The sequence below is a fragment of the Doryrhamphus excisus genome, linkage group LG17 (assembly GCF_037039965.1).
Source record: "Doryrhamphus excisus strain RoL-2023G ecotype Guam linkage group LG17, RoL_Dexc_Guam_v1.1, whole genome shotgun sequence".
NCBI classification, from domain to species: Eukaryota; Metazoa; Chordata; class Actinopteri; order Syngnathiformes; family Syngnathidae; genus Doryrhamphus; species Doryrhamphus excisus.
In genome coordinates this window covers 18,153,940-18,177,123 of record NC_136373.1, presented here as the reverse complement: position 1 = coordinate 18,177,123, position 23,184 = coordinate 18,153,940, and the positions used below count along the sequence as shown (strand labels likewise).

General features: G+C 47.9%; 3 protein-coding genes across 9 annotated transcripts; all 3 read right to left on the bottom strand.

Moving 5' to 3' along the window:
• Positions 1–20: 20 nt before the first annotated feature.
• Positions 21–9,024, bottom strand: setdb1b (SET domain bifurcated histone lysine methyltransferase 1b). Its single transcript, XM_058085734.2, has 25 exons — positions 8,638–9,024; positions 7,550–7,753; positions 7,308–7,480; positions 7,184–7,227; positions 6,492–6,606; positions 6,240–6,410; positions 5,958–6,159; positions 5,804–5,877; positions 4,916–5,106; positions 4,706–4,835; positions 4,488–4,638; positions 4,219–4,332; positions 3,840–4,134; positions 3,108–3,369; positions 2,940–3,030; positions 2,763–2,879; positions 2,515–2,684; positions 2,045–2,266; positions 1,797–1,967; positions 1,458–1,582; positions 1,188–1,207; positions 977–1,095; positions 657–913; positions 489–577; positions 21–297 (listed from the first exon to the last, which is right to left on the bottom strand). Exons 1-25 carry the CDS (start codon positions 8,652–8,654, stop codon positions 180–182), a joined length of 3,642 nt encoding a protein of 1,213 aa, XP_057941717.2. The 5' UTR covers positions 8,655–9,024; the 3' UTR covers positions 21–179.
• A 621-nt stretch (positions 9,025–9,645) lies between these two features.
• LOC131137609 (cortexin domain containing 2) lies at positions 9,646–10,154 on the bottom strand. The gene has a single exon (XM_078798266.1). The coding sequence runs from the start codon at positions 9,943–9,945 to the stop codon at positions 9,760–9,762; it is 186 nt and encodes a 61-aa protein (XP_078654392.1). The 5' UTR covers positions 9,946–10,154; the 3' UTR covers positions 9,646–9,759.
• Positions 10,155–12,384: 2,230 nt separating this feature from the next.
• LOC131137603 (aryl hydrocarbon receptor nuclear translocator) lies at positions 12,385–22,902 on the bottom strand. 7 transcript variants are annotated; one of them, XM_058085739.2, is made up of 20 exons: positions 22,756–22,902; positions 22,046–22,136; positions 21,704–21,742; positions 21,068–21,118; positions 19,052–19,265; positions 18,695–18,908; positions 18,516–18,618; positions 18,370–18,435; positions 18,202–18,287; positions 18,040–18,116; positions 17,201–17,335; positions 17,047–17,121; positions 16,143–16,294; positions 15,733–15,858; positions 15,352–15,436; positions 14,841–15,028; positions 14,462–14,645; positions 14,196–14,376; positions 13,997–14,127; positions 12,385–13,310 (listed from the first exon to the last, which is right to left on the bottom strand). In XM_058085739.2, exons 2-20 carry the CDS (start codon positions 22,111–22,113, stop codon positions 13,221–13,223), a joined length of 2,265 nt encoding a protein of 754 aa, XP_057941722.2. In that variant the 5' UTR covers positions 22,114–22,136; positions 22,756–22,902; the 3' UTR covers positions 12,385–13,220. The 7 variants fall into 7 exon arrangements, with proteins under 7 accessions (XP_057941722.2, XP_057941718.2, XP_057941720.2 ...); XM_058085735.2 differs by having other exon boundaries at positions 22,560–22,901; XM_058085737.2 differs by having other exon boundaries at positions 14,196–14,373; positions 22,560–22,901.
• Positions 22,903–23,184: the final 282 nt, after the last annotated feature.

The window sequence follows — 23,184 nt, the reverse complement described above, 5'->3', positions numbered from 1 at the left end:
GAAAATTTACATTTTATTCAAATTCAAATAAACTTGCTGGAGGTCAAATGAAATATATGTATATAAAAATAACGCTGAAACATAAAATGCTAATCTAAAATAAAATTAAATAAAAAGAACAAAGTAAAAAAAAAATTACAGATGTTTTTTTTTTTTTTTTAAAGGCGGGGAGGGCAAGCTCACAGAAGTCTTCCTCTACACTCGGTGGAGCCGCAGCAGCACAGCAGCACTTTGCCCTCCACGCTGCCCACCTCGTAGTTGTAGTCCCAGGTCAGCTCGGTTCCGGCCCGGATACGCCTGCAGCGATGAGGAACGAAATGTGGTGGTTAATTAAAATATCAATGGGAATATCAAAAGGAAATGCATTTTTGGATCATTTTGTTCATTTTAATGACACCTTTAATGCTTTGATATTGGCTTATTACCTCCACCAAGGAATTCTTAATCTACCCAAAAACATATCCAAGAGTGTTGAGTGACTAACTCACTTGCTGGCAAAGAAGGCCACCCAGGGGAACCTCAAGTCGTGCGTGTCCACGAAGACGTTCTGGACAAAGAGGTTGGGACTGCAGCTGTGCTGTAGCACCAAGGAGAGAGAGGGGGGGGGCAGTGCTGTCAAGTTCTCTTCAAGACAATCTTTAGCTGAGCAGGCTTACGTTGAGGTAGCGGCCAAGGTTTCCCTCCAGCTTGGCGTCAATGATGTAACACGATTCTTCGCCGTCAAAGAAGAGTCGGGTGTTTTTGTGGCCGCTGTCCCCGCCCCCTCCCGTCTGCCCTGTCTGCCCCGTCTTGGCCCCCTGCCCTCCTTGCGACGTGCCGCCTCCGGGCGTGCCCGTCTTCACCATCATGCCGTGACCGGTCTTCAAAGCGATGCCTCGAGTAGACTTGACGGCGACCTGTTTCTTCACCACACCTGAGGAGAGGTCGGCGACGTTAGGAGGACATCAGCTGGTATTGTATCCCGTCTCCTTCGTACCGACGGGGGGTTTCTCTTTCTCCTTGTTGTCGTCGGACCCCGAGCTGATGGTCTGGACGTCGTCGCTGTCGGAGAGAGTCGTCACGTCCTGCTTCTTCGCCGCCTCGGTCTTCACCAGGCTGCGAGCGATGGAACATCCAACAGAGAGCAACAAGACGTGAGGAGCCATGAGCAAGGCATGTTTTATTCTGGGAAGGTGTGGCTGACGCACCTCTTGCCGTCTCCAGACTCCTAAGATAGAAGCAGCGGACAATCAGTATTCTAACACAGCAAAGCCGCCGCACACTGGAATAATAAAGTATACACTCTGCAGTCACTTCATTAGGTACACCGCATCTAGTGGGGGTGTGCTCTGCATCACATCCAATATTCCACGTTTCTCCACGACCATGGTGACCTTTCATACAGTTCTACTGTTGCGGGTGTACCTAATGGAGTGTACAGTTCTTAGACCGGGACGCATGGCTCCCTCAGACCTCACCTTCTTCATTCCCTGGCTGGTGAGCCAGGAGGCCACTTTGCTTTTTACCGTCTCCTCCGGCACGGACAGCGACTTCTCGTCTCCTTTGGCCGACACGGGGGTCCCGTCTTTATCGTCCTGACTCCCTGAGGAGGACAACAAGACAGCCTCCGGTTTATGCTGGCCCACAAATGGACAAAGTCAAACTAAGAGTGGAGACTGCGGGCTGATCAGGTCCTAGAAATGGTACCTACTAGGACCTGATCTTGCCAATGGAATTGAGCCTAGTCATGGGCATGCAGTGGAAAAGAGGCCCTGACAGGACATTCCTCATGTCTTCCTGGAAACGGCCGAGCTGACCTTCCTTGTTGCCTTTCGCTTGTCCACGCGTGGTGTAGCTCCTCCACACGGAGCTGCTGCTGTAGTAATTGTCCTTCACGAACGTGTCGTCTGAACTGTCGCTCTCGTCTTCACTTTTAGAGTCTTTGTCGTCCTCGCCGTTGCTGTCCTCGGACGACCCCGAACTGTCGTCTGTGGAAGCGAGGAGAGAGAGGCGGTTTAGAACTTTCTTCAAAAGAAGATTGCGACGCTCGTGACTGATGGCTCGCCTTTTTTGGCCTGTCGTCCAAAAGATCCAGCCAGCAAGGCTGAGGGTTGGATCTTTAACCTGGACATGTCCACGCCGCTGCCCTCGCTGTCCGAGCAGTGAGCCTCGCTCTCGTAGCCCTCCTTGAAGTTCTCCACGCTCTCGATGTGGTCCAGGTTGGCAAAGTACTCGTCGCCCATCTCTAAACCTTCCTTGTCGGCGAAGTCGTCTGTTAGGATTTTTCCTTGAAGAGGCGAGGGGGGTAGAAACGTGTGAGAGGATGGCTGAGGTGGCCAACAGTTGCGATAAAGCGCCAGCTGATCAACCAACCACACGTCACGCTTTGGGATGGTGGCGCCGGTCCAGCAGCGAGCGAGACGGCCACTAGTGAGCATACAGCGTATTCTTCCGGCATCGCCACACACTCTAACTAGTTCCCAAAGTTCGTAACCGCAACAAAGAAAGGCGTCGAGGCGAGATGGCGTTCCCTACCGGCGTAGATGCAGACAAAGGATCCCTTGGCCACGTCGTCCAAGCAGCGGATGCCCCAGCCTTTGTTCTGGGTCTTGAAGAGCTGGAGGCGCACCTGCAGGCCGTGCTGCACCAGGCGGTTGGTGCACATCTGGCTGCAGCACTTGCACCGCTTGTTGCACTCGTAGATCCTGGGGAAAAGAAAGGCAACGTTGGCTTGCGTTTGAGTTCCCCACAAGCGTGGGGGGGTGCGAGGTCACACGTCTGACCCCGTGGGCAGGCACTCCTCCAAGCGCTTGTTCAGGTATCCGGCGTTGGGGTTGATCTGCGCCCCTGGGGTACAAGCGGTAGCCTGCAGGGTCAGCTGGTGGCACGAGCACTTGGATCTGCGATGAAGACGCACGGTGAGGACGCTGGAGATCTTATGGATGTGTCGCTCGACTCACTTGTCCTGACAGCCATCGGTGCAATCACACCCGACCAGGAAGTCCGAACTTGTGTTGATGAACACGCCGTCTTCAGGAATGCGCTCTTTGCCTTGGAAGATGGAGAAGAACATTGGCCTTTGTCATCCAAGGAAGTCGGCTAAACGAAGACCATCCTCCATTACTTACTGTAGGCAACGTTTGGAGGCGGCGTGGAATCAATCTCGTTGACGCAGGAAAGCGGGATGTCCTCGTTCCCGCCGGTGATGTCCGCAATGTAGTAGAAGGGCCTGAGCGGCTGGAAGGGCCGGTCAACCAGCACGTAGGGGTCCAGGCAGAACATCTCCAAGAAGATGAAGTCACAGTGCGTCTCGAAGAGGTAGCGTTGGATCTCCGCCATGTTGCGGAGGCACAGCCCGCACGGGGCCTTGTAGATCACATGGAAGGTCATCTGTGGTCGGGAGGGGGGTGGAGACGAGATGAGTCGGGGACACACCTCTTAACTAATCCCAACCAAAAGACGACCCCTTCAGTGGCGGCCATTCCTGCTTCCTTGTCCCTTAACATGATCTTCCAGAATCTGTACCTATTCCAGCTGGATTTCCAAAACTGTCTGCTTTCATTTATTCCACCCACGGCCCGCCTCCTAGCACGCCCACTCCTCTGTGATTGGTGTTAATCAGCTTCTACAGCCAATAGCTTGTACCCTGGCATGCCCATATAAGAAGTGCAGCTCACTGTGACATCACAGGGAGCAAGTGAAAGCGACACACAAGCACCAGTCTTGATCAGCGAAAGGGGGGCAACTACACGGATTCCAAGACTCATCTTTTTCAGACTGAAATCAGTCCTATAGCCGCGGAACGCGGCATCACATTTCGGAAGGAACTTCCGTCAGGCCTGCATCGGGACTTAACTTACTTTACGGTTGACTTTGCGTCGCCCCGTCATCCGTCTGAAGTCGTACAGCAGCGGTGTGAGGAGGGGGTTCTTCCCCCGGTGCACATCTGCTTTCAGCGGCCGCACGCGGCCCAGACAGGCCGGCTGGCAGGCGTGGGTGGTGTAGAAGATGCGTTCGGCGGGGGCGCGGTAGGACGGCTGGTGCGGGATGGTGGCCACCGGATGGGACGCCACGGGCGAGGTGACGGGAGGCGTCACCTGCCTCTGGTACGGCTGCTGGGGCTGCGAGGCGCTGCCGGCGGCGGGAGTCACCGTTCTTCCGCAGCCCCGAGACAGGAAGACGTTACGGTGAGAAGCGGTTGGTGAGGACGTCAACGCTTGGTGCGCTCGGTGCGCTCACCTTGGCAGGTTGCTGGGACTGGAGGACAGAGACTGCGTGACTCTGGAGGCGTTGGTGCCGCCCACCCCAGGGATGAATGGGGAAGTGCTCTTCTTGGCCATCTGATGTTTGGTGCTTCACAGGAAGAGGTGAAAAGCCAGGAAGTAATCATAAATGAATAAATTAATATTATTATTAAATAATAATACAGTTTATTATTATTATTATTATTACATTGATGACCAGCCCACCAGAGCAGAGGCCAATTACACAAGTCGGACATCACTTACTCAACACGTGGAGGCTGAGTGGTTTGTTGGGCCGGTGGCTGTTGAATTTGAGTTGCCGGCACAGTTTGGGCGGGTGGGGACTTGACAGGAGAAGCTCCAAGGTGACCGTCACTGGTGTACTGGACTACAGGACCTTTGCTTCTCAGCGCACCTGAAGGCCAAGGAGTAACGCGTAACAGGGGTCATGTCACGTCACATGTCATACACGGGGATGTTACCCATATTTGGGCGTGTCCTCTGCTGCCCGGCCAACTTCTTCCCCTGGGTGTTGGCGGTGGTCATCTTCAGGTTGAACATGGGCTCCAACCTGGTGGAGCCCCTGTAGATCCACTCCGTCCGCTTATCATCCTGATGATCCAAGCGAGTCGGACCCCATCAGTGCGTGTTTTTCAATCTGCCCAAATTAGGGAGGGGTCACCGCAACGTACCAGAAACAGGATCTTGACCAAACTGCCGTCCACTTCCTCCACTTTGCTCTTCCACCAGGTTCCATCCCACTCGGTTTTGATGATCTGGCCCACTTTTAGAAGCACCATGGGCCTGCTGGGATAGGCCGTGATGTACTCCTCGATGAAATCTCGGCAGGACGCGTCCTCGATGTCTTCCCAGGTACGCTTCACTGAGAAAGCAATCAAATCCAGTCAAACCAAACGCACCCAGGCGTGCTAAGCAAAGGCACCGAATACTAGCATTCATTCTAACGCTACTGTAGCCCCCCCCATCAAAGTACGAGTGCATTTTCACTATGTAGCTTAGCCTTTGGCTAGCGGCCTGATGGATAGCGAGTGAGTCATCGCTAACCAGCTGGTAGCTAGCATCAGGCATCAGTAATGTTAGATTAGCATCCAACCGCTTGGAGATAGCGTGAATAGACGTTCTCCTCCCATTCAGTGTGGAAGTGGTATGCTTTTTCTCACTCCGTTTCAAACCCTTTAAGGTTAGAATACAGTCACTCAATTGGAGGCTAACTGGTTAAAGGTTTTCTATGCTTAAACTACAAAAATATTTCATTTTATTAACATTAAATTCTACTTTGTGAGAATTCACTTATCGTGGTCGGGTATGGCAGCAATGAACAGTGATAAACGAGTACATGCAAATCTATTTCATACCAATTTAGACGTGTGGACAGAAACTCAACATCATTTCCTTTAAGGACATTTAAATGACAAGATGCTATTATGCCATAAAAATAGCAAAAAAATTATGTTTGATGTTAAATCAGGCACAAAGTCACCAAACCAGCCCTTTATCCAAAATGCAGACGGGTTAATATTACGTTGTGGGAATTTAGCGAACAAACCAACACTACTCACGTGGTCGGCACACCGGGTAGAGGTCTGGTAGATTGACATACGAGGCGTAGCCATCGTCAAAGAAGATCAAGAACCTGCGAGACAAAGCAAGATCAAACCTTCTCTCTCTCGCTCTCTCTTCCGTCGCACTGCTTGCCCGACCTCGTCCACCCACCTCATTTGGTTCTTGGTGGTGGGCATCTCCGCCACGATGCCGGCGTAGAGCCACACCTGTTGGCTGTCCTTGTACTTGGCCACCACCCGGGCACCCACAAACAGGCTCTCCAGGGTGGGGTTATAGTCGAAAGCCACGTGGTTCCCCGAGAGCAGACTCTTGCCTTTGTCGAACTTGACTTTGTATTTGAATGTGTTGTTCCCTGGACAAGGACAGCGACACCAACGTGAAGATAATGAAAGATACAAGATGGCCGGTACAGTCCATGTGGGAGTAGCGCACCGACGGGGTTGATGGTCACCAGGGTGCCTCTGTGCCAGGTCTTCATCCGTTTCTTCCCCAGGATGATCATCCCCACTCGGAGCTCATCTTCCCTCTTCTTGGGGCTGGCTTGGGCCATGGGCTGAGGGGGAACCTGCGATATGATCACTGCTGGCGTGGCAGGATGGATGCCTTGGGGAGGGAAGGATCATACGCGTTTAGATACGCCCGCAAACCATGTGTGTGTGTGTGTGTGTGTGTGTGTGTGCGCACCTGACTGGGCTGGAGATCTGGACATGGAAGCCCCCGCAGAAGGCCTGGTGACGATCTGGACCAGTTTGCTGACCTGCTCTGTGGTTTTCTGGAGCGCCGAAGAGGTCTCTTTCATCTAGCACAAACAAATCATCATCATCATCATCATCCTCATCCCACATGTGATGGAAATAAAGTCAAAATTCAGAGAAGAAATTTTACAAGACGAAATGTTTAAAAAAAAAAAAGCACACCACTAGGTGTAATTGTTATGAGAATAAAGTCCAAATATTAAGAGAAAAAGTCGTATTCCAATAAGAAAAAAAGTCCCAATTATATAGTGGAAAATAATAAGTCATTTTAGTAGCATAAAGAAACAAAACAATACATTGTTTTTAAAAAGTCATAATATTATAAGAAAGCAAGTTGTGATTTTTTTGTCAAATTAGGTTGGAGAAAGTTAGAATATTATAGGAATAAAGTCAAAATATTACCAAAAAAACCCGACAAAGATGATTTGAGAAGAAAGTTGAAATATTTGGAAAAAAAAACATGACAAAGGAGCAAAGAGTGAGCTTGATACTAATATGCATTTTCATCTCTTATCTATCACAAAGAGATTTTCTTGAATTATTAGTGTTGCTTGACAAAATATCCAAGTTCGGGGGTCTTTCCCGCTGAGGAAATCCCTGCAGTGTTGTCATCTTCCTTACCACTGAATCTTTGGCGGGAGTGACAGGCGTCTGTGGTGGGACCACTGAAATGTCAGCAAGAAGACAAACGTGAAGTTATTGGTCTTGCCAAATAGGAAGGGTCATGCAAGGTGTTGGGACGTACAGCAGCCAACGGCTATGACGTCATCGTCGTCGTCGTCGTCGTCCTCTATCTCGATGACCTCGGAGGGCAAGACGTACCCGTAGCCGTCTTCGTCCTCCGAGCTGCTCTCTTTGTACACCAGGCCGTTCTGCAGGTAGGTGGCCCTCACCAGCATCTCGCACTCCGTGACCGACCTGACACAGAGGAGACGGCCAAGAGGTGAAAATGTCACGTGAGCCGGCGTCCGTGTTTGTGTCACTCACTGCCTGGCGTCCCTGAGGAGCTTCTCGGTCATGGCCTCCTCCTCCTCCTTCTTCTTCACCTGCTGCTCCAGCTCGTTCAGCTGGGCCTTTTTCTTCTGCACCTTCTCGCTCTTCTCCACCGCCTCCTCGATCCACTTCTTCAGCTCGTCCAGGGAAATGCCCAGCTCCTCCTCCAGACTGGCATCCCAGCCGTCGACCTCCATTCTGCCCAAAGACGGAAAAGGAAAGAAATCATATTCCCTCCAATTAATCACCAGGTGCGTCGTCCAATCTTGTCAGCGTAAACATTTGCAATAAGAGCGACTGTTGGATTCAGCCATTGTTCATTCGCAACACATTACGGCTTTAAGCTCTGAAAGTGTGGTTCAAGGTCCTCACCATGAATTAATGACAACGCAAGAGGATCTAGCAACAGAGTGGAGCCGATCACAGCACACAAATTATGGTGCGTTCAAGAAAATGCCCAATCTCAACACTTGACAGAAAACAATCAGTGAAGCATAAAGGCGAGGGCTGCCAAATGATTGAAAACGGTAATAAAATGAATCAGTTTTCCAATGAATGAATCACGATTCATCACCATGTGACCAGAGTTGGTTGAACCGGATCAAACGTGACAAGTGTGAACGCACCACTTGAGTGGATTCAGTCAAAGAATACATGCACAATTTCTTTTAGGAAACACCGGGTACTCTCTACAGTTGAGTAAATAATGTTAATAGGACAGAATGATGGGTGTCTATCCTTGTATTTATGATTGATTGATGGAATGGCGCACAGTAACCAAAGGGTCCCTGCTGTGCTCCAAATCATATTCTAACGTCACAACGAAGGCTCGACCGTCTCCCATACTTTCTACTCAAAATAACAGCAGCCGACGTGAAAGGTTCGACGAACGAATGCTCCGGTTTCATTCAAAAGCGGGCATGCTAGCATGTTAGCCGAGCATCATCGCTGAGAATGCCTCCCGTGCTTCCACGCCGGGGCAGCCGCTTCGAAAGCGGGTCAAGCTCTCCTTCTCCAACGCGCCACAAAGAAATCACCAAAGTAAAGAAATGGTTTTCTTAAAAACAGCACAAAACACTCACCCTTCATCGGTGTCCATCTTCTGTTTATACTGTTAGCTTGCTAAAGCTACCTAGCAGCCACTAAAAGCTAGCCAGCCAGACGCGAGAGCGCATGTTTTGTCACCACGGATATTCGGAATGGGCGGTGTCGCTTCGCCTGTTTGGATGGGGTAACTAGAAGAGCCACCCCCTCGGGGCAGCTTGGGCTATACAAACGTCCACATGTTTGAATCTGTTTTGATTAAATATACATATTCCCATCGTTTGCCGCATACTGAAAAAAACATAAACATTCAAAATCACGAGATAGAAAGTCACAATTGTGAGAGTGTAAAGTCTTGATTAGGGAATTTAAAATAAGCGAAATTATGAGCTAAAAAGGGATAATTAGGATAAAATGTCGAAATTACGATACAGATTGCGCGTGTGCAAAGTACCACGTGACGAAAGCTCGTGTAAAGTGTAGCACATGCGCAGTTTATAACTCATCACTCCGATTTCTCCCATACATTTGACTCCAACAGTTCTGACTTTCCCATCTCATAATCCCGACTTTTTATTCGATTAATGACTTTGTTTTTATCTCTGAATTTTGAACTAAGTATGACTTTATCTCGTAATTTTGACTTATCTCACAATTTCAACATTTGATCTGATAAATATGGCTTACCATTGGGATAGCTAGCAAAAGTTTGTCTTTATTTGCGTACAATTTCTGCTCCTTTTTCCATTTCTGGTGTATTTTTTGGGGGTATTTTTATAAAGTGCTGAAGGCCAATATTAAAAAAAAAAGAACTTTGGACACCTCTGTTCTTTCAACATGAAGAACTTTCTGCATGCAGGATGTGAAAAGACTCCAGTAAAGGTTGCAGTATATTTATGGCAAATTGATTTTAGCATTATAATTGCATTCCTAACAAGGTATTTTCTTGACCACCCACTACACTGGTGTCCATCAGTACCGTTTCTTTTCTGCAGGACACTATATTAGGTTTGTTAAGAATACTTACTTTCATTGTTGAACATGCAGCAAAATGTTTTTGTAGTCAACATGAGACGGGGAAAACTCAAAAACCTCAATCCTCTACGGTTATTGTAAACTGGACTAACGGCGTGCTTCCTAATCCTTTAGCCGGCGCCCTTTCACACCTCGGCTTGCTCATCCTGGTATGTGTGGACTGAGACGGCGCTGTAAGGGTCCAGAACCATCTGGGCACAGCGTACGATGGCCACCAGCAGAAAAAGGCAGAGGAGGAGGAGAAAGAAGAGGGCAAAGCCAAGATCCACGTCCAAATCCAGCTTGGTGGCGGGGAGCAGCGGCGGGTCCATGGAATATCTCAGACTCCACTCCTCTTCCGTCCTCCGCAGCACTGATAACAGCGTGGCGGACACGCCGTGCCCTATCTGACACCTGTGACCTCCATGAATTTTTCATCGGGGCTTCGGTCACCGAGATCTTTCTGGGACTTTTTAGGACACACAACCTACACTGAAGATGATGCAACTAGGTCAGTCCCAGGTGAGGAGGGCGTGGAATCCAAATGCCAGAAGGGAAACACAAACCTCACTGCAAGTCCACTTAAGAGGCCAAGGGAAACGGTCATGTCCAAAAAAAGGCCATGTGACACCTTTACCACCAGTCTGCAACAGGAAGTCATTCGGTTGAATAAATCAACAAAAAGTGACTTTTGGTTAGTAGATTTGGGCCAAAGTTCTGGTAAAAGTGATCTTGTACCTGGACGCCGATGGCAGCTGGTCACACCCCCGGGTTGTGTAAGACAAGAGGCGAAAATCGATCCCACGGCGAAGCCACTCATCTCCCAAGTCTTACTCTAACAACATTTGATCAGCTACAACACACACTCACGCACACGCACACACACACACACACACACACACACACACACATCATAAAGCAATGACGTCCAACCTTTTCCACCAAAGGCTGCATACTGAAAAATTGTCAAAAAAAAAAAAGTTGTTAACCAAATAAATTTGACCCATAATAGTGGTACCTCGGTTAACATCCGCCCCAGTTAGCACGTTTTTGGTTAACAACCAAAATGTTAACATTTTAAGACGGTAGAGAGGCCCAGTTTTATTACTCTTTCATTTTTCATCTACGGTATTCCCCGGCCTTTCCAAGACCCTAGACCTGATCCAAAACAAATACAAACCTGCTGGTTTTGTCAATATATCAATTTAATACAAAAACAACCATTTTGTGTTCAACATTTCATAAACATTTACAGAATATTTATATTTATATATGCGTGTTTCTATGAGTGATGGATGTTCACATGGGAAAAACCAAAGCAAACCAAAAGCCCCCCCGCAATGAGAAACAACCAAAGACAAACAAATCTCCTTCAAACAAAGACTTGACGTACGACTTACTAAGTGTGGTACATACACAAACAATACAAAGTTGTCTTTTTTGAAAAATGGCAAAATGATACTTTTTTTTTTTTTTTTGAAGCAACATCAACGGAGCACAAAACACAAAAAAGTCTGAGCTGTGTTGGCAAAGATATTCAAAGTCCAGTTCAAAAGGAACTTGATCATGGTTTAGATTTTTTTTTCCCATTTGTATCCTAAATACCCTGATTAAACCGTCTCCAAATCAAATCCCCATTCCACCAATCAACCAATCAGAGGTCGGACAGGTCACAACATATCTCGCTTCCATCAAAAATGACTATCATGCCTTCCAAAAACAACGACAACAATGACAATAATAATAATAATAATAATAATTAGGGATGACATTCACAAGACAAAAAAAGAATGGCTTTAAAAAATACACAACTGCTGCTTGGTAACTTATTGCTCTGTGCAGTATTTTGGGGTTTTTCTTGAGTTTTTTTTTAACAAAAGGAATACAAAGCGCTCATACGTAGTACAAAGTAATGCTTGGCAACGGAAGAAGCGATAACGATAGTTTGCTTTCAATACGTACGGTATGCAGTAGGGGTGTCACCAGACACGACCGCATCGGGTCTACGAGAACCGGACCGGATGACATTTCAACATTTTAAAAGTACAACGAAGAAAACACTGCAATTTGATTTTTACTGCATTACATTCTTCTGCACTCTCTGTGTGTATGCTAGCGGCCCCGCCTCCACCCGCCGAGACTAAGAGACTGGCAAAAGGTCTCACTCCGTTCGTGCCGCTGTTCTACAGTGCTGAAACAGAACGTCTTCCTGCCCATTTGAAGACCAGAGATGAGGAGTATTAGGGCCGACTAATTCATTTACCAGAATAAAGCCGTACATGTAGCTAACATGTAGCTATGCTAACCTGTTTGTGTTTTGCTGCCATGTTATCAATAAAAGCTGGTCTGAAGCTTTTGTCCCTCTGACGCGTAGGACACATAGTAGTACTACTTCCTTCTCATAAATGGAACATTTTATTCTCCTTAAATTATTACTTTTGTCATGTGAATTCACAACTTTTTTCTTGTAGATTTTAGACTTTATTCTGCTCAATATACAACTTTATTCTCATACATATACAACTTTTTTGTCATAAATTTAAGACTTTTTTTCTTTTAAATGGACAACCTCATAAATGTATTGACTGTATTGTAAATTTATGACCTTACTGGCATAAACTTTTCCTCGTAAGTATACAACTTTTTGCCTAATAAATGTACAACTTTGTTGTAAATGTACTACTTTTCCTGGGAAGTATACGACTTTTTGCCTCATAAAGTGTAGGACTTTTTTTAAATCATAAAGACTTCAGTCTCATAAATGTACACCCTTTTTCCCCCTCATAAATGTACGACTTTATTCTTGAAGTCCCAGATTTTATTTCCCCGTAGCGGCCCGACGACTCCGTGGTCCAAAACAGACACGCATACAGATGCCGATACATTGATGCTAAATTATCCAGTTCATGTTCATTGATTGGATAATTAATTAATTCTGATATCTAATATTTGAACCTGGTGAGATCCCGTGACACCCCTGCTATGCACACAAGCTGTAGGCAGGAAAGAGGAAATAGCTCGGTGACCACTGGGAGCGTGCGTGTGTGTGAAATAAATGAATCCGAGTCACTGATAAGAAAGCAGAGCAAGAATTAGCAGGTGAAGCCACCTCAGTACATAGAAAAGCGTACTGGTGATGATGATCTGCATGATAACGAAGCAGTGGCGTCATGCACAGGAAGATAAAACCATCAGAATGCAAAAAAGCACAAACCGTGTGGTGAATAAAAAAAAATAAAAAAAACGCTGACATTTCCTGAGAGTTAAAAAAAAATGATGAAATTGCTTAGCCTGCATGCTAAAAGTTCAAAATGCCTGAGAAAAACCAGGAATACAAGAAAAAAAGGCCATTGTGTGTGTGTGTGTGCTTTTGTGGAGAACAATGGCTGGAATAAAGTTACTCTTCTTGTAATTAGCAGCCTCATCTCCTGCTTTACCTGCAGTGTACAATGGCTCCGTGCTGAGCAGTGCAAGGAAGGAAGGAAGGAAGGAAGGAAGGAAGGAGGAAGCAGAGCACAGTAAAAGAAAAGAAAAGAGCGCCAGGAGCAGGAGGAGCAGTAAAAAAGGTGAGGTGAGGCGAGCGGCGGAAAGGAGGGAAGACCTGCAGTCACTCGTTGAAGGCTAACGAAGGGTACATGGTAATCTCAAAGTCGTCGCTGTTGAAGTTGTTGGCGGGTTCCAGCATGGACAACACATCCTGGAAGCACGCAGACACACACATGGTTAATACGACACCGATAACCGCGGGTTCCGCGTTACAGGGACATTGTAAAGCATGGCGAGGCCCATGCGTGCACACGCAGCACAGCTCCAAATGCTTCATGGTGTAATATTTGGAAAGAAATACTTCTTTTCATGTAAAACAAGCATTTTGTGTTTTTTTCACGTCGGGGTAGTTTGTAGTAGATATTTGAGCTGTCCCAAAAGCCAAAAAAATTGGTATGGAAGTGAAAGTACCTTTTCACAAAAAGCTCCTGTTTTAGTTGGGAGCTGAAATTTTGCGGAAACGTACCTATGACAACGACTATGACTGACGACAACTCTTTTAACTAATTAATTAATGAATATTTTGACTTATAATTGTATTTATTTTATATAGATTATTTTTCTAGTTGTTTTGTGAAATGATATTTTTAAACTGTGCTGCGGACAACTAAAAAAACAGCCGTGGTCTGCACTTTGGACCCCCCCAAAAAAGCAGGGGGTTGGGGGCGGGTCATTTTTTGGACTTGATGGATTGTTTTGAGTATTAAGTTCTAATCAGCTGTTCTTTGGGACCTTCCATGAAGACGACAGAAAGCCCACTGGATGTTGACTAAAGTGGGCGGAGCCAATGAGCAGTCTAATACCCAGATCAGCCCCGCCCCTCCCTGGTGTACTCACGGTGAACATGTCCTGCTGGTTGCCTTGCGCATGCGGGTGTTGGTCTGCGTTGCCCTGCGAGTGCTGCTGGCCCTGCCACTGGGGCCACGCTGCCTCCGTTGCCCGGGAGGGGAACTGCGATTGAGAACCATCTAGAGGGGGAAACCCGGCGGTGGTGAGGATCTTCTCGGAGATCAAGTCGAGTACCAAGAAAACCTACCGTAACCGCTGGCGTTGATGGTGGCACGTGCGTTTATTTGAGGGTAGTTTGCGCTGCCGGTCTGGCTCGGAGCGGCACCGGTGGGCATCTGGCCAAAAGAACTAGAAGAGCTGCCTCCAAAACCACCCATGGAGGCAAAAGGTGGAGACATGGTCTTAGCTGCTTGGGGAGCCACCTGCTGCTGATTGGAATAATAATATTCACGATAATACCATAGAGATACACTTTAGAGTAGTCACTGTTGTGCTTTCGATGAAATCGGGTACCTGGTTACTGAACTGGCTTCCGGCACCTGTCCCCGGACCAGGCCATCCTCCGCCTCCATGGAGAGGGCTGCCAGTGTTCGAGGGGGTGACAGGCTGCGGGACGCCGTTCTGTCGTGACATCTGGGCCAACATCTGCCCTGCCGAGTGGGCCGGCTGTGTCATCTGCGGGGCCATACTGACCGGCCTGGGCAGCGGAAGGAATATCGTTATGTAAAATAACAAAAACAAAAGAACTGTTATTTCATGTCTGAGGTCTCCAATTGTGTTACCAACCACATTTAAAGGTCGGAAAGCGGTTTTCCACTCTATTGGTTTATAGACCAGGAATCCTACTTCCCGGATATTCACCTATCACTGTGACCACAGGAAGCCGTCCTACCTGTATGCATCACTGGAGCGACCAGCAGTGAAGTTGTTGACCGCAGGGTAGATTTGGGTGGAGGGTGTGGAGGTGGAGGGCATAGCCTTTGTCTGACTGGGGCCTTGGAAAAGGGAGGGGTAGAGATCTGGCTTGTCCAGGGTCTTGCTGTGGTCCGGCTCGGCTGGCGTCACCGGTTGCACTGGCATCTGAGGGTGACGGCATGGCATGCATTCACAGGACTGTGCAGAGCTCCGCTTATGCAACACATATGTAGTTACAATGTTTTATTAACGTTAAGCAGTGCCAGGGGGTTTGCTCATTTACAAGTGAGCCCTGAAACCAGTTTGGGATGGCTCTGAATACTCTCTTTCAGGGATCACTGTGATGTCACATTGAGCCAGACTTATGTGGGCCGGACAAGCTGTGCGGGGCCAATCGCAGCGGTGTGGGCGTGCCCAGAGGCGGCCCGTTAGCGGAATAAAGGGAGTCTAGTTGTTGCCGGCCCTCATTCAAACACCAATCGCCTTACCTGGGAGAGCGTGATGGGTCCTGCCTCGTACATGGCGTCCCTTGCTCCGCCCACTTCCAGCTCGGCCTGCTGCTGCTGCAACTGCCTGTGGAAGGCCGAGAGAAGAGTGACGTGAGCTGAGTGGAGGTGCCGTGAAAGCAGGCTCATTCCACCCGGTGAGTGACAAACGCCCAAAAAGGAGCCCGCCACCAGTCACCATGGCAACATTAAAAAAAGAGGATAGGAAGCTAAGAGTTATTTCTAAAGACATGTACCGCTCTCATGCTAAGAAACCGCTGACAAACATGCAGAAAGAAGCCGTGAGACGTCAACCAGAACCATCCGTGGCCCCCCATGAAGAAGCTGAACTAGCTGGACTGTCCCGTGCCAGCCTGCTCTCACCTGGTAGCTACCTGCCCTGGGCTAAGAACCACAGGCGAGCCATTTGAGCTTCTCTGACCCAGGGAGGGGGGCAGCAAACCACTTGGGGAGGAGATGGGAGTGAGGGGGTCCTGACTGGCGTTTCTACTGCCCCCGGAGGTGGGATGAAGGGAGACAGGGATCAGTGTGAGGTTGGTGATATAGGGACGGGCGAGGTTTTCGGAATCCCTCAAAGCGAACAATGTGAGATCTAGCAGGGGTGTGACGGCTCTGTAAAGTGTGGACCGAGGGCCATTTTCAGCCAGACAACACGTTTTTTATTGGCCCTTGGCATAGTATAAAATAAAATGAGCGTTATAAATGAGATGGTACAACCCCTAATATTTAGGTGACTCGGTCTTTAAACAAGCAACGTGAAAGGTGCCACTCACTTGACGTTGACGTTTGTGCAGATGATGTATTCAATCTCCTCGGAAAATGGATTCTGGAAGGTGAAGGAGCTGGTTCTCATCAAGATCCATTCTCTGGATTTGGAACGGAACCTGAACATCACTGATAGGACTTGACCCTTCAGTTTCATCACCTGAAAAAAAAAAAGACCAATGAGCAACAATGGCGGTTAGATGAGGCCAGGAACCGCTGAGGCACGGCTGTAGACCACCACAATGTAATGCTAGATTAGACGTACTGGAGGAAGATCCCTGACCAGGGCGTGACCGTCTTTGCGATCCAAAGGCGAAACGTGGAAATAAATTCCAGACTGCGGACATACTGGGCTAACAAGCTTTGCTGCACGGAGCAGTCACGGAGTCTCTCGGCGGTCCGAGGAATGAGTAGCCAAGCTGTTATTTCCTCTTGGCCTGGCTCCTCGTGTGGGAGTGCAGCCCTATTCCTGGGACTCATGGTCCTCCTCAAACACGGCAGGGGATTTTTGTTCTGATGTGAGGGGTCCACATTTGTATCCTCCCCATTATCCATCCATGGATTATGCTGGAGCCTATCCCAGCTGACTTTGGGTGAGAGGCGGGGTCCACCCTGGACTGGTGGCCAGCCAATCCCAGGGCACATATAGACAACCAACCATTCCCACCCCCATTCATACCTATGGACAATTTGGAGTCACCAAATATCCTAGCCTGGATGTTTTTAGAATGTGGGAGGAAACCGGAGTACTCAAAGAAAATCCACGCACGCACGGGGAGAACAGGCAAACTCCACACAGGGATGCCCAAGCGGAGAATCCAACCCAGGTCTTCCCATCTCCTGACTGTGGCCTACACGCCACACATCTGGTGGCCACCAGATGATGGGAAGATGTGAAAAGCACTCCTTTACCTGTTGGAAGCTATCTCGGAGTAAGCCTTGGTCTTCAGGGTGGGCGAGTTCCAGGATATTCTTCCCCAAGAGCTCCTAAACCAACACAAGGTCAGTCAGCTCGTCATGGTGAACACAGACGTCCCTAATGAACAAGCGTTGCAAGGCGCAGCACCTGAGGCTGGTAGCTGACGGCTGCCACACATCGGTGGTCGACAAAGGTGAAGATGCCCTGGCAGTTGTGGCGCGAGATGAACTCCACCGGAACGCTGATGCTGTTGACGTCCGTGTCGCCTGGACAGCAGGTCACCTGACGAGGGCGGGTGGAGGGATGTGGTGTTTTAAAAAGGCAACAATACAATACACGAGCAATGAGCAGAGCAACATACACAGGGGGGTTTATTCGCTTACACAGTACCTTCTCAACCAACACATGTCCGGCCATCAAAATAAAAGCGTGTTAACAAAGCATGGGTGTCGTGAAAAATAGCTTAACCCCCCCGGTGTGTGTGGGTTATCCTCGGGTAAAACGCATGTTGGAGATGGCCAACTGCCCATGGGTATGAATGAATGGTTGTGTGTCTACATGTGCGATTGGCTGGTGTGCAACCAGTCCAGGGTGTGCACTGCCTCATGGTCAAGGTCAGCTGGGATAGGTTCCAGCATACCCCGCGTCCCAAGTGGGGACAAGCTGCACAGAAAATGGACGGATGGATACAAAAATATCTTATACCAACGATGAGGCTGCAAAGAAAGGAAATGTAAACATCTTTTGAGAAAGTGTGCTCGTGTAAAAAGACCTGTCAATCAGATTGATTACGTCAATCAACGGGTTCCGCTGCAGTTGACTGGTGAGACATAACATATCAGAGCAGCCTAGAATGTTATCAGCGATGGATAACACACAAAGGGTTGCAAAACCGAGCAAACAGTCAGGAGCGCGGCCACGAAATCCGAAATTGAAATGTTGCAATTAGATGATGAGTGAGAATCGGTACAAAGGTGTGCGTCTACCTGCAGTCTGCCGATGGCGACGAGACAGTAGCGACTCCCCTGAGTGTTGTCTGGCTCGCTGTCTGATAAGGACACTCCTAAAAGAGAAAATGGCGACGGCGTGCAGTGGGTAAAAGGTCGTGGTCATGTGATGCGGAAAGGTCAGCTGCCAGGATGTTTTACCGGCAGGCGGCCAGGACTTGATGTAGCCCGTACAGTGGACCACCACATACTGGGGGTCTCCTTCTTTTGCTGCGCCCAAGCCATTCCTACATCGAAGCAGAAAGATCAAACGGTGATCATAGGCTAAATATCACCGGTCCACATTCCTGACACTCGTGCGGTAGTCACCTGTTTCTATTCCTGAGGAAGTTTAGTCTGTTCATGGACAGCGGTTCCACGGGACAGGAGCCACACCTGCAAACAGAACCAGACCATGAAGCAATGCTGCATTCGGGCGCGTCCGTCCCAATACGTACAATTGGAGAGTGCCGCACCTCATTCTGCATATAAACGAGCGACGGGCTCCCATTGTCATCCTGGCGGAGGACTGCTGGCTTTCCTTCTTCACCGTTCCCGTCTTCAAGTCCAACGTCCTCCCTTTGTGCAAAGTCCAAGTGGATCAGTACCGGTACTTGGGTCAGAGAGCTGTGACGCTCCACTGTGTGCACGTTACCCGTGGTGGTGTTCTCTGCAGTGGACAGCTGCTCCCTCAGCTTCTCCGTGTCGTCCGGGTGGAGTTGGTCGTAGAGCGACGAGCCCAGCCAGTCGGACTGTGACTGGTTCAGGACAGGCGTCAGGGAGTCTGAGACGTATACGACACGGCCCGTCTCGCACGACACCACGAACAGGAAGCCGTCGGCTGCCTCCAGGATGAGGTGCTTGAGCTCCTGCAGACAGGAGACATCAAGTCCAGCCAAGGGGTGACAACAGACGGTCGGTCATCAGACAGAAAGACAGCAGGAAGTGACGGTATCTATAAACTGAAAGCTGCAGAGCAGCGGGTAAGAAGAGGGCACCCAAATGTCCTGACCTGGTCGGTGAGAAAGGAAGGCTTGTAGGATCCGTCGGGGTTGGTGTTGCCGCTCCCTCGCAGAGACTTCATGTGCGACACGGCCATTCGCAGGATGGTCAGCTTGTCGGGCTTCCGTGCCAGGGCGCTGCACGTGGGCACCATGTCCGACAACTCTGTGATGTAGGCCGTCATCTTGTTCCGCCGCCGCCTCTCAATCTCGCTGTGGTTCTCCCTGGAGGGAGAAGACGAGGGAGGATCGCAGAGGTGGACAGGAGGAGGGAGAGCCAGGTGGGGCGGGTGGAGAAGGTGGAGTAGAGTTTAGAGTTCATGTTGCGATGTATAAGCATGTCACTTGGGGGGGGGGGGGGGTGAGGATGACACAGGGAAGGGCTATTCAACTCCATTTTTAAAAACACTTTCAAAAGATCTTCTATATGACAGGAGCGCTACACTGCAAAAACAGCAAACATCTTGATCTTCATCTATGATGATGCTCTGCTGTTTTAAGGACCTACTGCAAAATTGGCAGTCAAAGATCCGCTATATGACAAGAGTGTTATGTTGTTTACTGTCAAAACACGAGTCAAAGATCCTCTATGTGACAAGAGTGTTATGTTGTTTACTGTAAAAACACCAGTCAAAGATCCTCTATGTGACAGGACTGTTACGTTGTTTACTGTAAAAACACAAGTCAAAGATCCTCTATGTGACAGGAGTGTTACATTGTTTACTGTAAAAACACAAGTCAAAGATCCTCTATGTGACAGGACTGTTACGTTGTTTACTGTAAAAACACGAGTCAAAGATCCTCTATGTGACAGGACTGTTACGTTGTTTACTGTAAAAACACGAGTCAAAGATCCTCTATGTGACAGGACTGTTACGTTGTTTACTGTAAAAACACGAGTCAAAGATCCTCTATGTGACAGGACTGTTACGTTGTTTACTGTAAAAACACGAGTCAAAGATCCTCTATGTGACAGGACTGTTACGTTGTTTACTGTAAAAACACGAGTCAAAGATCCTCTATGTGACAGGACTGTTACGTTGTTTACTGGAAAAACACAAGTCAAAGATCCTCTATGTGACAGGAGTGTTACATTGTTTACTGTAAAAACACAAGTCAAAGATCCTCTATGTGACAGGACTGTTACATTGTTTACTGTAAAAACACGAGTCAAAGATCCTCTATGTGACAGGAGTGTTACATTGTTTACTGTAAAAAACACAAGTCAAAGATCCTCTATGTGAGAGGAGTGTTACGTTGTTTACTGTAAAAAACACAAGTCAAAGATCCTCTATGTGACAAGAGTGTTACGTTGTTTACTGTAAAAACACGAGTCGAAGATCCTCTATGTGACAGGAGTAGGGGTGTGATGAGATAGATACATATTGAACTATCGTAATATTTAACCCTATTATTGATACGCTCTGACCGTGTATGTAGTTAAAATGGAGCCGCATCTATAAACATCTCTTCCGCCATTTCCGCCAGGGTTGAATAGCCCTTCCATAAAACAACAATGATAAAACATGAAAATCAAAGAAATGTATAGACGTGATAAAGCAAGAGAGGCTGCTCTCTCATGGCCAAAGAGAGTAGAGAGATAGAGAGAGAGGTTTCAGACAACCTGAGAAGGAGATATAAAGAAAGAGGACATTTGCTCAGGAGGGAAGGATTACATGGACTCACACACGACATAGTTGTTGGTCACCAAGAGTCAAGACAACAAAGAAGTGCGACAATCTGACATGAAAATACATCAGCTATCAAACTGCTGCCGGAGGCCCCGACAAAAGGGGACAGGATAGGATAGATGCTGTGCATTCCATCTTAACACAAGCAGGAGGGGGCAGCCTTCCATGGCGGCACAGGCCGTACCTGGCTAGTTTTTCCTTATCTGCAAAACTCTCGTCGTCTTCCAAAAACCTGGAAATTAAACCGAGCTGCTAACACATAAGGCCGGGGACAAGAGTGGGGCGTCCGAACCAGACGGATCACTCGCACACTGAAGCCCAAAGTCATCATCCTACCTAGCGAAGCGCTCTTTGTCGTTGTTGGGCCCCCCCGAGTCATCGTCACACCTGAGAAAACACAATCAGCCATTAGCTTCACAATGTAAACACTCAATACGGTGGACCCCCGCTATTCACAGTCGTCACGTTCCCTCGTTTATCACGGTCCATTGCTTTCAGACCTGACCATGATAAATGAATTTCCGCAAAGTAGGATTCCTGATTTATAAATGGAATATTTTCCTAGAGCACAGAACACCTAATTACCACCTATTAGAGTCCTTTGGACATTAAATAACATCCCTATGGTCACCTTTTTACTCCTATTAGCCAACACAAATGAAGCCATAATTAAGACATAACAGACTCACACCTTAGCATTGACAGCGTACTTCCTGCGGTGGCTATTGTCTCATCAATGCTACTGACACCGAGTGACCAGTGTGGAATACTACTTACTCGTTAAGTAGCAAGTTACACAACATCACATCTTGGCAAAGCATCTTCCTGCTGGAAAATGGTGAGTAAATTCACTCGCTAGACAGCGCCCTCTACTGGATTCATAGTTCCATCTGGGAATATGTGCGGGAATGGATGACAACGGCGAATAGGCGGGGATCTACCGTCAAGCACTCAATGATGCGACTTACATACCTGAACAACTTGCTGCCCTCGTCGTCGTCAAAATCAGGGCTGGAATAAAAAGAACAGATTCAACAAAACAAGGAAAAACAAAACATACCAACTTTTTTCCACCAAGATCACGGGAGCCATGGGAAAACGTGTATGATTACATAATAGGTATTTGTCTTTAAATATACGTATGCTGTTACGTTACTGTGGCAAACCGCCACCACAAATAGATTGCCGTCCTGTGGGTCAGCAATCTAACATGCATGATATTCTCCGGGGTGGGGGCTGGCTTAGACAAACCCGGATTACAGTCCAAGTACAGCAGTTGTTATATGCATACTTTGAATAATGCTGCACACTTACGCTCGTCTCTTGTTGCTCCCTTTTGGCACCACAGCCCCGCCGCTTGCTTGGGTGCCACTTGCCCCCATGCCCAGACCGGGGTCTGTTAAGTCTATTAATAACACACAATGTTGCAGAAATGACAGGTGAGATCCATGTTGTGCCTCCTCCACTCGCATACCAAGCAAAATCTGTGCCGAGAAATGCAATCATGACCTAGATAGCTATCTTGAATAGGAGCATGCACGCATGCTATTTCGGTTTTTTAAACATATTCGTGGTTCATTCCAACAATTATAAATTGCACATACGAACACCAGCTTCAGTGCGCCGGAGTATAAAGTATTAGCAAGCTATGACTTACGCAACCCCTATCCGTACTGTGGCATTAGCTTCGCTGCTAGGCTAAGCTAGCCGCTGCTGTCACGCTATCTTTAGTAAAGTGTCCGACAGAGCAAATGGTGCAAAAAGACGTGCAGCAACAACTAGAAAACATATCGTTATATGTTTAGGCGAGAGTTTTGTGCCACTTTACCTTGGTTTGAAGATGACATGTCCGTGTGGAATAACATAAACAAACTACTTCTGCGGGAGAAAACAAATGCACTCAAAACCCCGCTCCTCCCCCTTGCTAACTAGCTAGCTAGCTAGCTAAAAGCTAACTACAAGCGCCGTGGCGATGTCCTCGCTGCTATGGCTTTAATGTGACTTATAAGGGCTCCGAGCCATGCCTGGAGCCTTTTCAGCGGCCCTCGGGGGTTCGAAGGAACGAAAAAAAACAAACGCCGGAACTCCTGTCGACCCCCTTGGCTGAGTTGTCTCGGGTTTAAACACCCTGTCGGTTCAAGATGGCGTTCCAAGCTAGCAGCGAGATAGCGGAACACTCTTTTGTTTTCTGGTTTCTTATTGGACAGCACGGCGGGGAGCTACGAATGACGTCACAAATTGGGAAATCCTGGCTAAGCCCCGCCCCCACCAATACAAATTAAACAAAAACACAAGGCACGTAAATAAAACGAGTAAACTTGTTGATATTTAAAACATTTCAAATTGAGACTAAAACTAAAGTTATAATCATGACTAAAGATACTTTGAATTTATCAGAGCAAATGGTGATAATTTGATAATACGAGGAGTTATGATGCTAATTCTAAGCTAAC

What these genes read in the sequence shown, in the direction of transcription:
- setdb1b (XM_058085734.2), bottom strand. An exon ending in ACCGATGGCTGTCAGGACAA is followed by an intron (nt 2,880 to 2,939) that starts GTGAGTCGAGCG and finishes TCTTCATCGCAG; the next exon opens with ATCCAAGTGCTCGTGCCACC. An exon ending in ACCTTGGCCGCTACCTCAAC is followed by an intron (nt 578 to 656) that starts GTAAGCCTGCTC and finishes TTGGTGCTACAG; the next exon opens with CACAGCTGCAGTCCCAACCT.
- LOC131137609 (XM_078798266.1), bottom strand. Translation starts at nt 9,945, where the DNA reads ATGGACCCGCCGCTGCTCCCCGCCACCAAGCTGGATTTGGACGTGGAT.
- LOC131137603 (XM_058085735.2), bottom strand. Translation starts at nt 22,596, where the DNA reads ATGTTATTCCACACGGACATGTCATCTTCAAACCAAG. An exon ending in GAGGGCAGCAAGTTGTTCAG is followed by an intron (nt 21,119 to 21,703) that starts GTATGTAAGTCG and finishes GTGTTTTCTCAG; the next exon opens with GTGTGACGATGACTCGGGGG. An exon ending in GACCCATCACGCTCTCCCAG is followed by an intron (nt 15,029 to 15,351) that starts GTAAGGCGATTG and finishes CGTCACCCTCAG; the next exon opens with ATGCCAGTGCAACCGGTGAC.